The following is a 20,415-nucleotide window of genomic DNA, read 5'->3' on the forward strand; positions in this document are numbered from 1 at the left end:
TTTTTTTTTAATTATTGTTAGTCTACACAAACAGTTTATTCATCGTACCGTTCATCAGATGTTTATCGGTTTTTTACACGCAGCTTTATTTTTGAAAGGTGCTAATGGGTGTAGTAAACAAACGGTGCTTAATGTGCCCAAATATACGAGTGACTTGAGTAGTGATGTATTATGCTTTCTCTTTCTCTCTTTCTCCTTTTTTTGTGTGTATAGATTATAATTAATAGCGATAATAATAATAATAATAATGAAGGCTGAATGCGTAATACTAAGGAGGGTCATACACCCTTTCCACGCAGTTTAAAGAGTAGTTTAAAAAGACACAGAGTATGTTCCAGAAAGCACCTGATAGATATTCGTCCGAATTCATCAGGCAAGGATTATTAGCAGACAAGTAAAAATCTCTCTCTCTCTCTCTCTCTCTCTCTCTCTCTCACTCTCATGCTTTTCGTGTTCTGCTACAAGCACACGCTCAAATTATTTCGTACCTTCCTTTGCTGAAATTCTCGCGTGGGTACTTTACAGAAATCGTCGATGATACAAGCAATGAAAAGAAAACGATGTATTGCGAATTCGAATCTATTCGCGAGTGTAGAAATGAAATCAGATAATAATGGATAGCCTATGGCTTACATACAATCATATAGCGACGTAAATCGGGTTACATAGTATATATGCTTACAGAGTATACACCTTGTAAAGCCAAAATAAATTCTGACATCCAAATTATTCTAGCGTAACGATCAAACTGTAATCGAATTAAAGATACACGCTTGCTTTACTAAAGAAAAAAGAAAAAGGATCTGATTCTTGTATCCGCGTATCAATCAATGTGACTATCATATATATGCACCGGTTCTAAATTGTTCAGTTTACGTTAGTACTTTTTCGTCAACCCTAATACCATATCGTTCATAATCAATAAATATCAATAAAATATCTAACATTGTTATATTTTCAAGTAAGTTACCATCCTTACTAGTCGTATTACTTTTCATGTACAGATTAAAATTAATTATCATTATATTAACAATATTCATCCTCGAATATAATAGTCATTAATTATGGGTAATTATAATATTAAAAAAAAAAAAAAAAGATTCACAAAATATCTAAAAAAATGGCAATTTCACGTGACCAGAACAGGTTTCGGTTTTCCTTCGTTTTTATAACTTTTTACAACTCAGCATACGCGCTTTGTACCAAACCAGGCCGATTAAAATCGCAGCACGTTTGACATTATTCGCGTGCTCAAATAATGCGCTCCTGCCACTCCCCATTTCACTCCTTTATATTACCTCTTTAAATAATTCACGATCAATATTCTTCATATAACACATTTCTTATTATTATCAAACACTTCCGCACTGCAACCTTACTATCTCTTACTCTAGGCCATTTTTTCATGAAAAGTGCACTTAACGGTGTCCATGGAGCACCAAAATTTAAGGGACTACCACCTCGGCAGAAATTGATTAATCGCGCTAAAATACATTGTAGTTGTATCGGAAGGCGCCGTGCCACGCCGTTGTAGTTGTGTTAGTTTCGAATATAAAATATCATTTGCGTAAATATATATCTAAATCTATCACTGGGTGAAAGCGTAGGTACATGTAAAAGTAAGGCAAAACTGGACTTCACAGAAGGGTATATATTGATACGGAATACATGGTATGTGTGTATGCGTGTGTGGTGTGTGTACACACACACACACACACACACACACACACACACACACATATAAATATTCCTATAAAAGCATCTCTAATATATTTCCCATTATGGGAAAATATCACAAACGTTCGCCGGGAACGTACCCAGAGACGTTTTATCTCAAACAATTGTATAAATCTTCGTCGATCTGGATGAACAAATTGATTTTTCGATAGAAACTCTTTTAAAAGGATTATTAAAATCGTTAGCGCTTCTATTCAATATTTGTCAAACAAAATATCGTATCTCACGTATCATTCAGATGACGTGATAATAGAATTCGGATAATAAATTCGATGAATATATATAATCTTGGCAAGGTGGAAGCACAAATATAGATGCGATATTTTAAAAAATGTACAAAAAAAAAAAGAGGAAAAAAAGGCAAATAATACCGAAACTCGCGCTATTCATTTTCACATATGAACAGATAGTTTAATCTGGAAAGTGAATATCCTCTTATCAATGATGCTGCGTAAACAATAAAACACAAAATCGTATCAATGTCTGCCAAAGTAGGTATACCTTCGAACAATGTCCTGCTACAGGAGACTGTTCTCGCTTGCCATTCTCTATCTCTCTCCTTAATGCCTACATTCCTAACTTAAGTTAAAACTGGTTTGCTGTACTTACATCAAAGACGATATATCTAGTCTAACAATTACATATTTTACAAAAACATTTGAAATCTGGCCCTACAGCAGACATGAAATGTCACGAAGTTAGTCATACACTGTACACTAAATTTAAAATTTATACAAATCATTTAAATATACAATTATTGCGTATTTTATATTCACGCACTTGATAAGATCATTTGTACACCATACTTATGTTATTTTTATCTTATGACTCGAAAGAAACATAAGTGGCTTTCTGTGTGGAAAGCAACGATCATCGCGTCGAAAAGCCGTTGCTTTCTCATTTCTCGTATTTCGACACCGTTTTCCTTTCTTTCATCCTTACGATACTCGTTCGAAGGGGAAGAGTTTATTTTCAAAGCCAATCAAAGCATCAAAAGACCTATAATCACGCAAGATGTACAAGAATTATGCGAACTCGAGAAGCACTCGCATTTAGTGTAAAGTGTAAGATAACTTGTACACTTAAGCCTCAACAGTAGATAATAAGAGTAGAGTCTAAAAGTCGTGCGAGAAAGCACAGGCGTGTGAATAAAATAACACTTTCAAAAGTCTGAAGCGCGTTAACAAAACGCACGACTTTATCGGATACGAAAGCAGGATATACTCGAATGGTTTATTGCTATAGGTATATGTGTAAATATACCCTCCCGTTAAATCAACTACAGGAACGTAGCTGTCGCTAAAGTAATATCGCGTCGTAATCGCCGTGCTTCGCGTATTACGTCTGGCCTTCTAATATTTAAAATGTATAATCTATGTTCTTTTATAGTAATAAAAAGCTGCAATCTCTGAAAATAGTTTGATGATGAGTAAAATGAATAACATTCAATAAAACGAATTCCTATTCGAAAGCGCGCGCGCAATTATAGCACATATTTTATTTCTTTGTCATCGGTCGGCTGCTTAGGATAAGCTGTATATACGCAGTCTCAGTTGAGGTATTTGCGACATTTGCGAGAACCACAAGTACACGGGATCTTGATATCCTCGAATGGGAATTTGTAGTCGTATGTCAACTCCTCCCCTTGAATAATACGACGAAGAGCAAAAATCAGTATGTGTTTCTTACCTAGAATGTCCACCACTCGCGAATAGCAATTTGGCTGTAACATACATATTTTCATGTAATGCATCGCAGGAATTTATTAAATGTATCATGTATAACGCTATCGTATGTGATAATTACAATCGTATTAACACATTGATTCAATTAATTCAATATAATTACGTATTCACAAATTATATATATATCAAATTATAATGCAATTTAAAATAATTGTACTTTTTATACATTTAAAAACATTAATACAAATAACAATGCAAATTAAATACTAAAAGTTTTTGTTCAACTTTTAATTGGGTAATTTAGATAAAAATTCTTTTAAAAGTAAAAAAAGAAATCTCTCGTACCTCGCACGAATGATTGATAAATCTAGCTGCATTCCCTTTCATAGTAGCATCTACAACTAGATGATCATCGATTTTAAACATGTAGCAGCCTATGTTCTTACTGTCATAGTACTTTTCTCTTTTGTCAGTCAAGGAAGATCGAATAACCTAATAAGGAGATAAGCAATAATTTTAATAGTAATAATAATATAGTGTGTGCGATACCGATTACAAGTATACACGACATGATCTTCTTATATTTGAATTTAAATAGTTTACTACTTACTTCACCGGCATATTCAATAACCATTTCACCAGGTTCGATATCTCTCAAACAAAACAGTCCTCTACCATGTATATGGGAATAATACACACCGACGGATGCTTTTGATGTTTCTTTAAGTATTCTAAAGCGCATTGCCATGGGCAAATTGGTACTCGCGGCTCGCCTGTAACAGAATTCATCAAATATTCTATTGAATAAACAAATTATTAATAATGACATTTATTTTTAATATTACAGATTCTATTTATATCCTTCAGAAAAGTAAAATTTATGTTCTACGTATCATAACGTGTAGCAAAAGGAGTGATGTGCGACTGTTAATATAAAAAATGCAAATGCATCACACCGGTGCACACACAAAATCATTAAAATAAAAACATCAAAAATTCATTGATAATCAAATATATTAGAAAACTATATATGAATTAATTTATGAGAAATAATTATAAAATAGCATGCAAGTTTGTCTTTACGTCACATGAGTACTGTGAGAGTTTGTTACCTAGACTCTGTTTCCGAAATTGCAATTATATTAGGATGCGGCCTGTGCTGCGATGCCAACCAGCTGAACATGTCGTGCACTTTCCTGCCCTTGAAAGGCTCTGCTCGTGCCGCTCCATTAGCGCACGCCGCCGGCAACTCATTCTCCATCTCGTCGGGTTTCGGCGGCGTCAACGTATGGAATTTGGGCTTGTACTTGCTGCATCTGTTAACGCCCGGCAATTGCTCGATCAAATAGATAGCCGCATTGTTCTCCAAGCCCAAACCTTCAGACAAGGGATTGTGAGGCAAAGGAGACAGGTTATGGGCCTTGCGCGCATTCTGTACTGCCTGGTACACCGTTTCCCAGACCTCGGTCATAGACGAGGCAGTGTGGGTGAAGCCATCTTGCGACTTGATCTCATACATCAGGATCGGTCCCTTCGAGCAGTTTTTCTGCACTTGTGCAGGCTGCGGATTCTGCTGCGGATTGTTTCGCAGCGGTCTGATCGATTTCGTTACTATTCTGGGTTTCTTCACAGCTACGGGCGGTGCTTTTGCCTTGAGTATGTTCACCTTCGCGTCAATGGGTTTCACCTTCTCCTCGAGCTTATTCGCCTTGAGCGTGAACGTTTTGATCGGCAGCAGTTGTAACGACGCGATCTGAGGCACCTGCTTTGACGGCAATATCTCCACAGATGTTACTTGAGGTGTCTTTTTGCTCTGCGTGACCGCCTTCATGTTGCGCGTAATTTTGTAAGAACCATCCTGTAACTGTTTCTGCAGTACTATCTTCAACGAGGCGTTTTGCAGCTTCTCCTTATCAAGCTCCAGTTTGAGATTCTCCTTTACCTTTTCTATAGTCTCTGTATTCAGCTTGATATTGTCGCTAATATTGTTGAGTGCGGTCTCAGGTTTTTTTATTTGCACGATCTGCTCGGTAATTTCCCTCTTTGACTCTACAATTTCCGGTTCGGCTGGTTTGATCACCGGTTTCGTCGGCTCTTCGATCACCAAGTCGTCTTTCTTCACCGGATCCTTGAGTGTCACCGCCTGCATCGGCAGCACCCTATTCATCGGTCGACTTGTCGGCATGTTGCTCGTTGGCATTGTGATTTTGTTCTGCACGGGGTTGGAGTTGGAGACAACGATTTGGCCGTTACTGTTGACGCCTGCGTTCATAGAGTTCGGATTCAACGCGGTACCACCGCTATAACTCTTATGTACGCTATTTACATCATGATTCAACTTATGATTTACAACCAGACTACTCCTTTGCGCAACATAATGATTCGATAGAGGCGGTATCTTAGATGATGATATGCTGGACTTGATCATGCTAGTGTTCTCCGATACATGTTTCGAATCGAAGTACGGTCGTACACTGTTGCTCATTGGCTGCTCCGCGCCAAATAACGGCTCGGTGAACTTCCAAGTGGCTCCGTGATTCGCCTGGACCGAATGCGTAACTGGACTGGGTCTCACAGCGACGCGGGGTATCGTCGGCATTGCATGAGGTGGCAGTGCCGGCAGGACTGGCGATGGCGGAGGTAACGATGGCGGCGGTGGCGGTGGAGGCGGCGGTGGAGGCAGCGGCGGCGGCGGCGGTGGCGGTAGCGCCGGTGGTGATAGCTTCGTCGATGTCATTACGCTTGCCGACGAGCACACGTCCGCCACCTGAATTGATGCCATCGGATGCTCTATGGTCGTATTTTGACATGGTACCGGTGTCACAACGTTGCACGCGATGCCACCGTAAGCTCGCTCCTGAGATGTGGCAGAAATGTTGATTTGCGGCGGCGTCGCAATCGGTTCCACTGATAACGTTGATGCTGATATTGATACTGGTGCTGATATTGCTGCTGGTGCTGGCATCGATGCCGCTGCCAATGCCGATACTGGTGGCGGTGCCGGAGCTGCTGTTGGTACTGGCGGTGGTAGCGACGGCGCCGATTGGTTCACCACCACGTAAGGCACTCCGGGCATGTTGGGCATACCACTTACGCTCTGCATACTCGCCATGTTAGGTACGCCAGCTATGTTGGGCACACCAGATATGTTCGGCATACTCGATACATTCTGCATCGTTGTTACAGTAGGTACGCCCGGCACAGTCTGCACATCTACGATAGGCTCCATCAGCTTAGACGCTTGGAAAACTTGTGTTGTCGTTTGGTAGCTGCTGGCCAATACCTGTGGCACGGTGCCCGTCATGAATTGGCTAGACGACATCACCGTGTTGCTGACGATTGTCTCCAGACCGTAGTACATCGGTTGATTCGATACAAACATACCGCCGGTTGGATCGGTGAACATTTCTAGGGTGGGCGTGGAGCTCAGTAGCAGCTGCTCCGACGATATGACGCCACATTGGATCGCATTGGGCTGTTGTTGTATGATGGTGCCTAATACAGTAGGCTGTGTCTGCGCGATCTGCACGCTCGGCAATATCGATATACCACCATTTTGCAATGCCAGCAGATTGTCGGTGGATGGTGCCTGTATATAGGTGCCTGGTACCAAAGGATTTGCGGCGATCAGCTGCGGTTTGAAAGCAGCCTCGTGCTGCCCGTCACCTATCGTTGTTATGTATTGCAAGTTTTGGCCGGATTGCTGCTGTAATGCCTCCACGTAAGCAGACACGATGCCCGGCGACGCCACTTGCTGAAGGATCACTGTGGGTGGTCTCTGAGCGGTCTGATGTAGTTGAATTACCGGTGGACCGTTTGACATCGCCGTCGGTTGAAATCTGACATTATGCGCGGTATTTTGCGGCGTCTGCAATACGTTCTTCAAAACGTGCTGCTGCGATTTAACATTCTTAGTCTTAGGCTTGGCTATCCGTAAATTCTTCGATTTGGAAGAGGGTCGTGCGATCTGTGCGTTTGTCTGCACGGACTCGTGCGCGGTCTGCACGCCCATGGACGAAAAATTGGGTGACATCTCTGGGCTTGGGACGGTCTGCGAGCTCGTGCTATCCGGCGAGTTTAACGGCCTGTTGACGATACCGTGTGCCGTAACGTTAGAATCACTGGAGACGGCGGACGGGTCTGTAATCTCCGTTATTTGCACTGTGCTTTCCTGAGGAGGTAATACTGTTGGATTCGGCAGGGTGGTGGTCCTACGGGTGTATTGAGTCTGTACGATCACATCGTTGGACGTTAATACTGTCTGGTGTACAGTCTCGACAGTGGCATGTGTTGCGTGGATCTGCGGCGTTATAATCGCCTGAGCGATCGGTTCAATCTGGATACTCGGATGCGGTGATGCCACGGATGCCTCAATAGGTGACGTCGCCTGAATATCCGTGTAATCGGTTGTTAAAGTGTGGCCCTCGGACGGCGAAAGAGTGATGAATTGCGACGATACCGAACCCATGTTCGGCGAAAACCCCGACTCTGGCGACGCCAGCTTGTTGTCCATGGTCTCCGAGTCGCTATCGCTAGTAATCATAGTATCGCAATTGTCCAGATGACGGTTGTAACTTTCCTCGTTCCTGTACGTGAGGCCACATCTCTTGCAGGTGACATCGATGTCCTCGAACGGCGATGATTCGTACGATGTATGAAGCAGCCTCTCATGCGTCATCATGTGTTGGGACGAGACGCACTCGTCGTCGCTCGAGATATCACCTGCACCGTCTACTTGCGGGATTTGCAGATTTACCTTGAGATTCTTTTCCTTGAACATGACTTCCGCCGTCTTATGCAAGGTGCACTTAACGGTTGGTGCGGTTATAAAATTGCCATTGCCACTCCTCGTTTTACGCAATTTGTCACAGTTACTTGACATATGCGATCTAATGAAGCTAAAGATACGCTTTGAATGTAAAAGATTCGACGGCCGCGCGTATAAGCCAAGTTCCATCTCCGCGTTCGGCTCGCCCGCGTCAGACGAATGCTCGTCATTGATGCCGTCCAATTGAGGGATCGATAATGATTCGGACGTTTGCAGATTCGTGCCTTTTTCCTCGGTGTTGTACTCCGGTGAACTGCACTCGCTGGCACTATTAGCATCAACTGTCCCATCGACCTGCACTATTCGCGGTTGCTGCTGTCTCGGATGCCAAAACAGCCTCTTGTGCTCCTTCGCGTCGTCTCTGGCTGGTAACACGCGACGATTCAGCCCAGCAGAATCCTCGATGCAGTACTTCAACTCGCGCACCGAGTCGGATAGTATGTTAGGCGTGTTTCCTCTTCCTACAGTGACCATGATACTCTCCGGGATTCTCAATTCATGAAACATGGACGTGCGTTCGTTTTGAGCATCAAGAACAATAAGACCGGTTTCGCTGGACTTGGTACTGGATGGATTTCGTGGCAACTTCCGCCTTTTTATGTTAGAACCATAGGTGTTGTCTAGCTTGCAGCTCCAGGTGAGGCTATAGGAGCGCTGATGATGCCTCTGACCGCCGACGATCAGCGGATTGTTCGACATCACCTCGGATTTAGATCGTTTCAGTTCCCTGCCACCGCGTTTCTGGCTCTTTGAATTAAATAGGTCGTCCATGAGGTCCTGCATCGCGGTTTTCGCTTCCAACCGCACCCAGAGATCGTTGTGCGTCCCCAATTCCAGCAGAGATGAATCTATTTTGGAGATCTTGCTTTCCGACGGCTTTATCGTTTCTTCGACTTCTGACGACAACATATCATCCTTAAATAAATCCGTGTTGAAAGAGCCATCGTTCTTTAAATCCATGGCTAAAAAATCCTCGTACGACATCTTCGGAAAAATGTCCTGCATGGAGATTCCATCTAACAAATCGTGCGGCAAATCCTCAAATATAGCCTCCTTCAGTTCCGGCGGTAAAAGATCCGTGTTGTTCTGTTCCGCTAAATTCTCATCGACCTCTTTGTTACACACGATATCGACGAGCGTATCTAGAGTCTGTTTGACAACCAAATAGTCAACTCTTTGCGCATCCGTCGATATTTCTTCCTTTTCCTGCTCCTTGCTGTGGTCAATGGTAATATTATTCTCCATGTCGGACGAGACGTCCGGCATATGCACCTGTACATAAGTCCTAATGTAATATCTCACGATTTTGTAAGGATTCACTGTGGACCAATAAAGTCTAGAACATTTGTAATCGCATGGTATTATTTTCTCAGTCGTGTCAGAGAATTCCGGAATGATGGTGCCTAGACAGTCGACCATCAAAGAACCTATCATTAGCTTGACTTTGTTGGGTTCAGCGAACTTCTTTTTCTTACGATCCAATTCTACATACACCGGTCGCTTCAAACTGAACTCGTTCTCATTCTGCAGAGACTTGTAGGCCTGACTATTCGAATGCGAGACGCAAAATACAGTTTTGTCGTCATTAAAAGCAAGCCCGACGTTCCTCGCGCATGGAAAATGAAAAGTATTGCTGCAATTCTTCGCGCAACATCCGATGCTCGCGCCCTTCTTGCCGCACTCGGAACAGCGAATCAAACGACCCCTCGAAATGGCACTGTGAACGTTCTGCAATGAGCCATCGATTTCCTCGAACACCTCATTTGACCATAACGCGCAATTCGCGTGTACCCACTCATTCTGTCCGCAATACAACAGCCTACCCTCTTTTGTCTCGTGTCCATCGCCCAAGCCCTTGCATAAACAACACGATCTGCTGTCCTCAACATGAATGTTGTACAGATTCGCCGTTTTTGCCGCGATAGCTTTCGGCGCTTTCATCACCTCTTCCTTCCATGCCTCCAAAATAGGATCATCAAACTTTGTCGTCAGAGCGATGTCTTTGTCAACGTCTTTAGTAGGCGTTAATGCGTCGTCATTGTCGTCGCTGCTCTTGAAATTTTTCGGATTAAACCATGGAAAAACCTCTTGTAAAATGTTGTGATACGTTTCTATCAAATCCTTTGAACCGACACGGTTGATTACGTGCTCCATATCACAATGAAATTGCGATAGAGATTTGTACTCATTACCGTTCACCTTACGTTTCACAGACATTAGAGTGGGTGAAGGCCTCACGATGATTTGTTGCTCGGAACAGTGGCATTCCGTGACATCGTTCGAAGCAACCAACGAGTCTTGATTTGTGCAGTCTTTTCTCTCATTGTCCTGAGAGTCCTTCGGAATACAATTTTTCACTCTAACCGAGCATTCTCTTAGATGGAATTTTTGGCGTAATCGTCGCAAACCTTTTCTGGCAGGACCGTCCATTGAATGTTCTTCCAAATCAGGCTTATTGGCACCCGAACTCGAATCGATATCCACGAACTTGTCACCATTGCACTCTTCCGATTCTTCGTTTTCCTTCGCACATAAGTTTGTCTCGCTCTTGTCTTCGGGAAACTCAAGTTTTCTCACGCTCGAAACTGGCCTGCAAAGGCACTCCTTTCTGGGACTCCACTTGAGAGCCGTGCAAACCTTGCGGTTTTTACTCAAGGATTTTATCACGCCGATGAAACCCGCCTTCAGCTCCGCTTCTATGGCATTCCTCCAGACAGAAGGATTCGAATTGGAAGAACATTGGCTACATGTGAATTCAATCGAATCGGGCAGGTAACTAAGTATCTGGTAACGCTCATCGGAAAGGCCTTCACAACGGGCATGTACCCAGCAGGAACACTCACTGCACTCCATCATCTAAAGAAACGTATGCGATCATAAAATGTAATTTCCAAATACAAGATAAATTTTGCGATTTCGTAAATTTACTCTACATTATTCGAGATTACACGTACATACTCACCTTTGTGTCGAAATCGTTTTCGTTGTAACACCTTTGACACAAAGGACAATAGTTTCCTTGCTGCCTTAGCTTAAAGCACATGGAGCAAAGAGGTAAGTTACCAACGTGAACGTTAACGCCCTCGCTACCACAGCTTTTACATTTAATACAGCTCTGACAAACATAAGGTCGATCGGGACTGTACAATCTGGAGCTAACGCCGGACTTTGACAAACATGAATGATGAAACGACTGACGACAACGAATGCAGGATAATTTCGGACCGGATCTGAGATGGCAGGATTGACATATCGTACATCGGGGACAACACCAATTCGGTTGTGCACAAGCGTTCCATTCACTGGGTTCCAAACAGAAGGCATGGTATGGCTCGCAACAGCATTGACAGTGGATCAGCTGTAAAGAAGGATCGTTATGTTGACACAGGTCTCGAAGAGGAGGCGTGTTGCTATTAACATGTCCACTTGTTATCCACCTATGATCGATACTTTATATATATATATAATGTCACTTACCGGCTCTTTACCAGCGCTTCCGCACAGATAACAAATTGCAGGTATATGAAATAGCTCGGAACCTATAAGAGCGAAACCCTTTGCTCCAACCTCAGAAGGATCGTATTGCTCCCAGAAATCTATGGAAACTGTATATACAGTATCCATAGCTGTCTTAGATACCTACGATAAATTAATAATATTATTTACATCGCTTTCTAACCTCTAAACTGAGCTCAAGTTTGTATAATAAATTCTATATTTAATCAAATAAAAAAATATCAACTCACAAGTATACGACAAAAAAAAGAACAATTTATCAGTTACGTCACATAAAAAAATGGAATAACAAACTCATCTAGCATGCTATTAGCAGAATGTATGCAACATACGCTTAAGTCACTTCCATCAAAAAATTATGCCTAAAAGATATCTTAGATATCTTACCGCTGGAAAATGTAACGTTGACACATTCTGTTGCGGTTTTCCTCTTCTCGAGTGAGATTGTTGTGCCGTGTTAACGCTAAGATTTAAATTATTATCTTCATTATGCTTCTGTATTTCTTTCTCTTTTATAATATCATCCCTCTTCTCCACTCTCTCAATTTCCTTCACTATCTTTGGAATGTTTTTGCCGTGTTCGTTGTCTTCTTTTGCGTCTGCAGTGGGAAAAGTTGCAATCGGTTGTCCAAGCGCAACACTGGCACTTCGACAAACATGCTTAACTCTCGGTCCTTTCAACTCGAGTCTTTGTCTGAGAGGTTGTGAATGTTGGCTACCGGACGAAGAAGCGAGCACTGGACTTTTAATTTTCTTTCTTACTTTAATCCTGTTATTTTTCCTTCGTTTTTTATTAGGCGATATACTCATCGAAGAATCAACTGCAATAAAATCATGTCATAAGTACAAATAAACAATAATGCAATCTCCAAAAAAAAAAAAAAAGTTATAAAATAAGTTGTCTTACATTTATCTATTTTTGTATAAAGAAAGCCTCCAGTACCCTGATAACTCATCTTCTGTCCCATTTCGAAATTTTTCCAACTCATGGCAGATTTAAATAAATTTCTTTCCGAACTGTCTTCCGCGGGCCAACTGAGTTTGGACGAGCTCAACTTTTGGCCTTGACCATTGTCCTCGTCTTGACCAAGCGGTAGAGAAATACTTAAAGGATCTCTCATTAATGGTGGTAACAACGCGTTTAAACCTGTCCTCAAAGCAGGTGGAATGTTGTAACATTTCAAACACATTTTCAACCAACACGCCGGGCATCTGGCTTTATAAACGCATCTCATGAGATTCCATTGTTGACTCCTCACAACGGGCGGAACTAAACACAGACCGTCGCCTTTATGACATTGGAGAACGGGAAGAACATTGTTTGAGGATTTAGCGCAAGCCTGACGTTTGATCATTTTGCTTATAAACTTTCGGCAAGATTCGCAACTGTGAATACCAAACTTGCGCGCCTGTTTCACGAATCGATAAAATCGCACTGCGCCGCAAACACCACATTTTATAGTTCCTGTTAATCCTGAAATAATAAATAATCATTGTTAGGAATAGTTTAATATGTTAAAGGTATAAAAGTGCAACAAATACAGTTCCAAAATTACTATGCAAAAATGTGAAATGTATACCTAAATTAGTATTTCCTCCCATAGCGTTGCTGGTGTTAGTCGTTGAAAACGGACCTTCCGTTCCAGCTAAACATTTATTATCCAACTTTAATCTTGCTTTTCTTAAAATAACCTTCCCACCGTTGAGTTTCATTCCGCTGAAATCTGATTGTTCGTCTTCTGAGTGACTGCTGTGCTCGCTTTCGCTTTCAGATAAATTGTTTTCCGTCTCAAAATTGTTCAATGTATTAACCACAGTCTTATTATCATTTCTAAGCTGATCCTCTGTTTCGGTACAGCCACCGTCTGTTAATCCTGCACCACTTTCAAAGCTCGCCTGATTACTTAAATCGCTCGCTATTTCATATTGAGTTCCTGATCTCGTCTGAACTCTGGAAGACTCGAAGTGTGGAACATTGGAATCGGGAAGAACTTTTGTAGGAATAGAAATCTGTTTCTGATTTCTGGGAATTGTTGATTTCACAGTTTGTGCCGTCCTGCTCGAGTTTTGTGAGCATTCTTGATGATTATTATTATTAGAATTGTCGGATGTGCTGTTTGATATTTTATTCTTACACGAACTAGTATGAGATTTCTTTACTTCTCTATGAGTTGGTTTTGATATTTGTGCGTTTTGTACAGAATTCACTGATTTCTCCACATTTTTTACTGGTTGAATTACAATCTCGGCATTGGAGTCTACACCCTGAATCACCCTTTTCGGCTTGCTTCTTGCATCTTTATTTTTAAATTTTGTACACAACTTACTAACTGTATCGCCTTTCAATTTTGATTCCAAGTTGCTAAGCTTATCCGGATTTAATTTGGTTCTTTTGACGTGGACACCAATTTCATTCTCGCTATGCTCCGTACCAGAAATTTCTTCCAATTCCTCTATAAACCTCTTATTTGGTTTTATAACTCTCGACGAATGCACACTGCGAACGGGTAAAATGAATTTTCTCACTGTGCTAGGCTTCTCTGCAGATTGCACCACCAAATTACGTGTATTACTTCCATTAGATTTCGCCCTTTGAAGCAATCTTTTTGCAGTACTGTTCCGCAATTGCCTGGTTCTTTGATGCTGATCCAAGATGTTGTTCACTGATTTTAACACTGGGTTTTTCAAATAATTCGAAAATTTAATGTTCTTACAATTCTTACGATTTTTAGCTCTGTGAATCTTTGGAGTATGTTTAGTATTCGGATTTGTAACTGGTTGTAACTGGGTGATGTCTTTGACTGGTTTTGGATTTGAGTCGGTAAGCTTCTCTGTGCTGTTTTCGATGTCTGTAGTATTTTTAATATCAATAACATCTTTCTTTGTGCTGGACTGTGGTGCAAGATTTTCGACTGTGACAGACGGCAATTTATCGCTGGTCTTTTCTGCATCGTGTTGCTGTGTTTTTATATAAGATGCAGAAAGATTAGCCTCTTTAGTGCTAAATCCGTGAAATGGTGGATGTTCCTAAGGAAAGATTGCCTGTATGAGTAATAGAAATAACAAACTTTTCAACAATTATAATCTATTACTTACAGTATATAAATTAACGTACCTAAGTGTACAGTAAACAAACTAATCGTCAAGCCAAACAAGTGATTAATAAACTAACTTTGTTTTTTTTTTTTTCTACACAACAACTTGCCTGCTACAAAGACTTATTCGATGAAAATTTGACAATTCTACATTCTTTCTGGCTGATAACAAGTTACAGAGCAAGAATTGCAGAAGGCATGCCTCATTGACATATTCGATTACTCCGTACCAAAAGCAGCCAGGAGAAAAAATATACAAATCGCTATTGCTCGATCGACATACGGAAGGGGAGGCAACGCTAAAGCGAGAAACAAATCGTTGAACGGCAGTTAAAGGACGCGAACGTGTCGCGTGCACCTGCCGTTCGACGATCACCGCGGTCGTCACCGCCGATAGGTTAACCCGCGCGCTACGCCGCGCCAAAGCCCTCGTCGGCCCGCGTATCGCGAGTCCACCGAATGCGTATCCTCGTGACGCTTGCCAGACAATATGTGAGAGAGAAGTTCGCGGGCGGCGAGATGTGGTGCATCGCGCGATGCGGTGCGAGACGCGACGCGACACGACGCGACGCGACGCTCGTCGATCTTGCGCGACCTCGACGGCCAACGGCGACGGCGGTGGTAGCGGCTACGATAACGACGGTAACGGTGGACGGTGACGGTGACGCCGACGCCGATGCCGACGGCGACGGCGACGGCAACGGCGACAGCGACGGCGATGGCGACGACGGACGCCTCGGCGCGACGACTTTTTTTCCCCCTCACCTTCTCGTTGTCGCCGAATGTTTCGTTGAACAGGGAAAGTCCGTAGTAGATGTTTTCGGCGACAGTTACCGGATCGTTCTGTGCTGCCTCAGGCTGGCCCAGCACCTTGATCCGTTTCCTGGTGGCCGTCTTCGGCGGCTTTCCGGGAAACTTGGACCTTCCCATGTTCACCTGTTTTCAACGACGGACCTCAACCTCGCAGCGAAATTCCGCTTCCATTTTACTCGCGATTTGTGCCCACGGCCGAGAGGCGCACCGACTCTCTCGCGTACACTATACACCGACGTACACTCTCCGATATACGCGCGCGCGCACACACACTGAGCAAGTACGCGCATGAACACGGAGCCGCCGCCGCCGCCGCCACCGCCGCCGCGCCGTCCGCTGTGTTGGTACTATTGATAGTATTCGTAATGTTGGTAGTTGGTACTTGGTTTCTCCGCGGGGCCGCTGCCTGTTCGGCCGATGTCGGCCAGCATCGGACGCGGCCGCAAAATACGCGCGCGTAGTCGTCAGACAGAGAGCCTGGGCTACTAAGGCGGACTACGCTGTTAAAACACGATCGCACCGATCGCACGGCGCCGATGCCGCCGATGCCGCCGCCGCCGTCGTCGCCGCTCGCCGCCGTCACCGCCGCCGCTGCCGCTGCCGCCGTCGCCGCCGCCGCCGCCGCCGCCGCCACCATCGCCGTCACCATCGCTGCCTGTTGTCACGGCTTCGCCGATCTTCTCGCTTTATGACAAATCCACTACAAGGCATAGTCGCACAACGTTCACTCATCCAAAATTTACGGAGCTTCGTACCGACAAACCAATTTGGAATTTAATATTCGACGACTGCTAAAATGATCTCCACGTTTGTTCGTGGAGACCAATGGAAACGCGGCAAGGATTGAAGTAAGGATTTATTTCTCTTATTCCGCAATTGCGACTTTGAAAATGAAATTGATTTTGGAAAATATCTATAAAATTGTATAACATTTTTAAATTGATATCTATGAATGTATCTTATCGAAAATATTTGCGTTATTATATTATTAGATATATTTTAATAATTTTTTAGACTTTACAATATCCCCTTTTCAACATTTCTATTTTTAATTACACTCGTTCGGTGCTTGTGTTGGTCTTGATTACAATCGAAATCGCATATGTTGCATATGAATATATCAGCAATCGGAAAAAAAACAGTAAGGACGGTACGCAAAGAGCGACGCGGCTCAAATAAGGGAGGTTCACTTTCACGTGACCGCGCTGGCAAGCGTCGAGCATCGAAAACCGCGACTAGTTTGAACGCGACATAACGCGCTTGACATTCACATTTCGCGCATTATTTCGTTTATTTCGAACAACGATGTTTTATTCATGAGTTATTGTCTGCCAATAACTTGCCGACTTGAATATCGATTTTATAATCTTCTCTCTTGGCTAAATCGCGAACGCGCGGGATGAAAAAGAAAAATTCGGAGGATTATTAAACAGAATAATTTGCATTCGTTTGTGCGTGATCTAAAATTTGTTTATTAAGATCGTGGCTTTTATTGTAATTATCGTAATAATACATAAAAATATCCGCTATTCTCACCTTTTGCATGTGCAATTACGAAAGTAACTTCTAACACGCACAACAGTACTTCACGCAACGTTTGGTACACTGGAGATCAATTACGCCGTGCTTCGTGCATAGTTCATTAAGTTACTTTCGTACGTGCTCTATTAAGAGGTTAACGTACGAAAAAGTACTAAAACTATAATCGCTCTAGAAAAGTGCGTCGAGAGATAGCAGCAAAGATTACATGTGTAATACGCACACTTATACCAATATACTATACATACATATGTACCGATCATTCATGCGCGCGCGGATCTATTTGCTTATCTATATTTCATTGTGCTTTCCTGCATCTTCTCCATTGGAATTAAGCCAGTATCCTCTTATTCAGGCTCAGACCGACCTTTACAAAAGATTTACCGGCGATTCGTTTACTCCTTAGTGCATTCCCAGGTTGTCAGTTCATTATTTCCGCCAAAGTTATCGCACGGGAATAAAGATCATTTTCACGGCGGTTCTAATTGCTTCCGGTATATTCTATCAAATGTGTACACACACTCCGCTGTGCGTTCACTCAAACGCGGTAATTAAGATCGCGCTGTAACACATCGTCGCTTTTGTCGACACCACCGTGCCGTGCTCACCTCTTTGAAAAGCAAGGCACTAAAACGGTTGAAGAACCGCGGACCGTCGATAGATCGATTTCTTGTACATATACGGTATGTATTTCCGTATACGCATATAGGACTTCTTGAACTGAATGCGCAAAGCGGAACATCTGTGCCCATCCAGCAACATGTAATATTTAAAGCAGGATTGATACACTCTAACGTGGGAACGAGATTAAAATTCGTGATTTAAATTATATATTTAAACAGAATGTCCTCGTCGGGATGGTTCATCTAAAAATGAGTAGTATCCAAGTAATATGTATAGACATAAGAAGATATTTTAGGATTAAGAGGATATTTATCGCAGAGAAATATTTAGGACATATCTCTTGTATAGACACTCGAGGAAAATTCTAGCAAGCTAATCCTTTGTTTATGCGCTGCATGTGATAAACCGATGATAAACAGAAGCGAGTAAATTGCCCGTCCTATCGCCAATACCGAAAATCAATTCTCCTCGGAAATGTCAGTTTTATGCTAGTACGATTAGATATTTTTTCCTTTAATTTAACGCGTAACATATCGTAGATCCTTTTTTAACATGGTACATGCATAATGTGTATTAACGCCTCTGTTTGTAATTTGCATTATTATAGGTATAATACATAATCATTTGTCTCTTGAAATAATAACGCGTACATTTATATCGTAGATTACAATTTGTTCAAATTTCAGTTTGCTAAAACAAGATATTTAATATAGTCCATCGATATTCCTCTACTATTATATTTGGAAGAACTGCAACATTTTTTTTATAATTAATAATACACAACTGGGATTCTTCATTGAATACTATTCATTATATAACACATTATATAACACTTTTTCTTGGTCGAATCAAAACCAGAATATCCGATATCTCTTTTCAAACGCTCTCTTTCTTTTTTTTATACTTTTACAAATATAATTAACATTATTTACCACAAAATGTATCAGGAGTTTTAATAAATCATTGATATTTTTTTTAAATTATGTAAAAATTCAACAAGACATTTATAGTCGATTTGAAAAGATTTGTTTTTAAACCTATAAAATTCTCTTGTTTTCTTTGAAAATCTCATTCGTGTCTATTGATCTGATAAAAGCAACATTTGCAATATGTATCATAAATTGACATGTCTTTTGATTTTCATGAAAAAAAAAAAAAAAAAACGTTACTTCTAAATACAACGCTTCTCTTATTTTTCTAAAAATTGATTCAAAAAGACAGTATCCGTTTTTGTGAATAAAAAATGGTTCTTATATTTTCCTTGATTCTTTATGAAAATTCAATTTTATGGGAGAAAGTTTCCATTTTTCTGTGAATGAAAAAACCTCTCATTTTTCCCTCACGTTCTCCGAAAACTCTGTCCCGTGTGTGAAATTGCGCGCTTTTAACTGCGAACGATTCGTTTATTGGGTCGCGCGCTGGTCGGCCGGCCAGAAAATCACCACCTGCCGCGGCTGCCGAGCTAAATATCGGACCGGCGCGTGTCGTCGCGCCGAATCGCGGTGCGAGAACAGGCATCTGGCTCGAGGGCGCGTCGTCTACGAGCGCGACTCCGAGGTTCGTTACCAGCGAGCGTCTCACGGGCGAGCGAGCGAGCGAACGAGCGAGTTAGCGAGCTCGCTTATCTCTCCATCATTCCGCTCGAAATACTCGAGCGGGTGTGGTACCACCGGTCGTACTCGTTGGGATCGGTCAGCTAGCCGGTTGTAACGGAGCTATAAGATCTGCTGTTCCGTTTCGTTGCTTTGCATCGCGTACCTCTCTTCCGAGGCTGCACCATTCTGACTTACTAGAACTTTGTATAGAAATATCATCCTCTCCGACGATTTCAGTCTTTTTCATCCATACAAGTTCAAAAGTTCCAGTTTACTATTAATCGAGTTAAGTTATTAGCATCGTACATAATTAACACTCGTGATAAGTTAGGTGTCAAAAAAATGGATGTAGATAAGAAAGCTGTAATCTTAATTTCAAGTTATCGCGTGGAATTTAAAAGCAGAAAGAAAGTAAGAATTTGAACTCGATTCTTCTGTTGCGTAAATATTTAAACAATTATCAAGTTATTTAACATTAGGAATTAATAAATGAATAACGAGATCTTAAATTATTGCTCAAGCAGTTCGAAGAGTATTTCATTTCAATAAAATGAATTCGCTACAAAGATGTTCATCGAAGAACATTTCACATTTGCGAATAAGATGAGAATCTCGAATCGATATCTTTACCAACAATCCGAGCAGTAACCGCAAAATTATTTAACAATAAACGGATGTCGCGTTTTGTTCTAAATTGCCGAATCAGCTTTTCTCATCTCACCGAGGTTTGGTACTCATGTTGAATCTCACGAGACGCACCGTATTTTCCCACCGGACAAGTGCGCGATCCTAGAATGATAACGTGTTATATACTCAGAATTGCCGGTCCATTCGCGAAGCATGCGAGCAAGAAAGAGCGAGAAAGAAAGAGAAAGGAAGAGAAAGAATAAGAGAGAGAGAGAGAGAGGGACAGAGAAAAAGAAACAGGGGGAGAGAGAGAGAGAGAGAGAGAGAGAGAGAGAGAGAGAGGGCGAGAGGGAGAG

At 42.0% G+C, this 20,415-nt stretch overlaps 1 protein-coding gene and 1 long non-coding RNA gene across 2 annotated transcripts in view; one reads left to right on the top strand and one right to left on the bottom strand.

The window, feature by feature from the left end:
* On the bottom strand, positions 1–15,937 carry LOC105459159 (histone-lysine N-methyltransferase trithorax). Its single transcript, XM_011704940.1, has 10 exons — positions 15,696–15,937; positions 13,347–14,793; positions 12,674–13,240; positions 12,154–12,587; positions 11,728–11,889; positions 11,213–11,608; positions 4,535–11,106; positions 4,033–4,195; positions 3,768–3,914; positions 1–3,460 (listed from the first exon to the last, which is right to left on the bottom strand). The coding sequence occupies exons 1-10, from the start codon at positions 15,789–15,791 to the stop codon at positions 3,287–3,289; spliced, it is 10,158 nt and encodes a 3,385-aa protein (XP_011703242.1). The 5' UTR covers positions 15,792–15,937; the 3' UTR covers positions 1–3,286.
* Positions 15,938–16,354: 417 nt separating this feature from the next.
* The window catches only part of LOC105459117, a 26,329-nt gene continuing 22,268 nt past the window's right edge, over positions 16,355–20,415 (top strand). Inside the window, exon 1 of the long non-coding RNA XR_975632.1 lies at positions 16,355–16,522. This is a non-coding gene — a long non-coding RNA (uncharacterized LOC105459117). The remainder of the gene's footprint in view (positions 16,523–20,415) is intronic.

This window comes from Wasmannia auropunctata, unplaced genomic scaffold (assembly GCF_000956235.1).
Source record: "Wasmannia auropunctata unplaced genomic scaffold, wasmannia.A_1.0 LD334208.1, whole genome shotgun sequence".
Lineage (NCBI taxonomy): Eukaryota > Metazoa > Arthropoda > Insecta > Hymenoptera > Formicidae > Wasmannia > Wasmannia auropunctata.

What these genes read in the sequence shown, in the direction of transcription:
- LOC105459159 (XM_011704940.1), bottom strand. Translation starts at nt 15,791, where the DNA reads ATGGGAAGGTCCAAGTTTCCCGGAAAGCCGCCGAAGACGGCCACCAGG. An exon ending in GAAGCGCTGGTAAAGAGCCG is followed by an intron (nt 11,609 to 11,727) that starts GTAAGTGACATT and finishes CCTTCTTTACAG; the next exon opens with CTGATCCACTGTCAATGCTG. An exon ending in ATTTCGGAAACAGAGTCTAG is followed by an intron (nt 4,196 to 4,534) that starts GTAACAAACTCT and finishes ATTCTGTTACAG; the next exon opens with GCGAGCCGCGAGTACCAATT.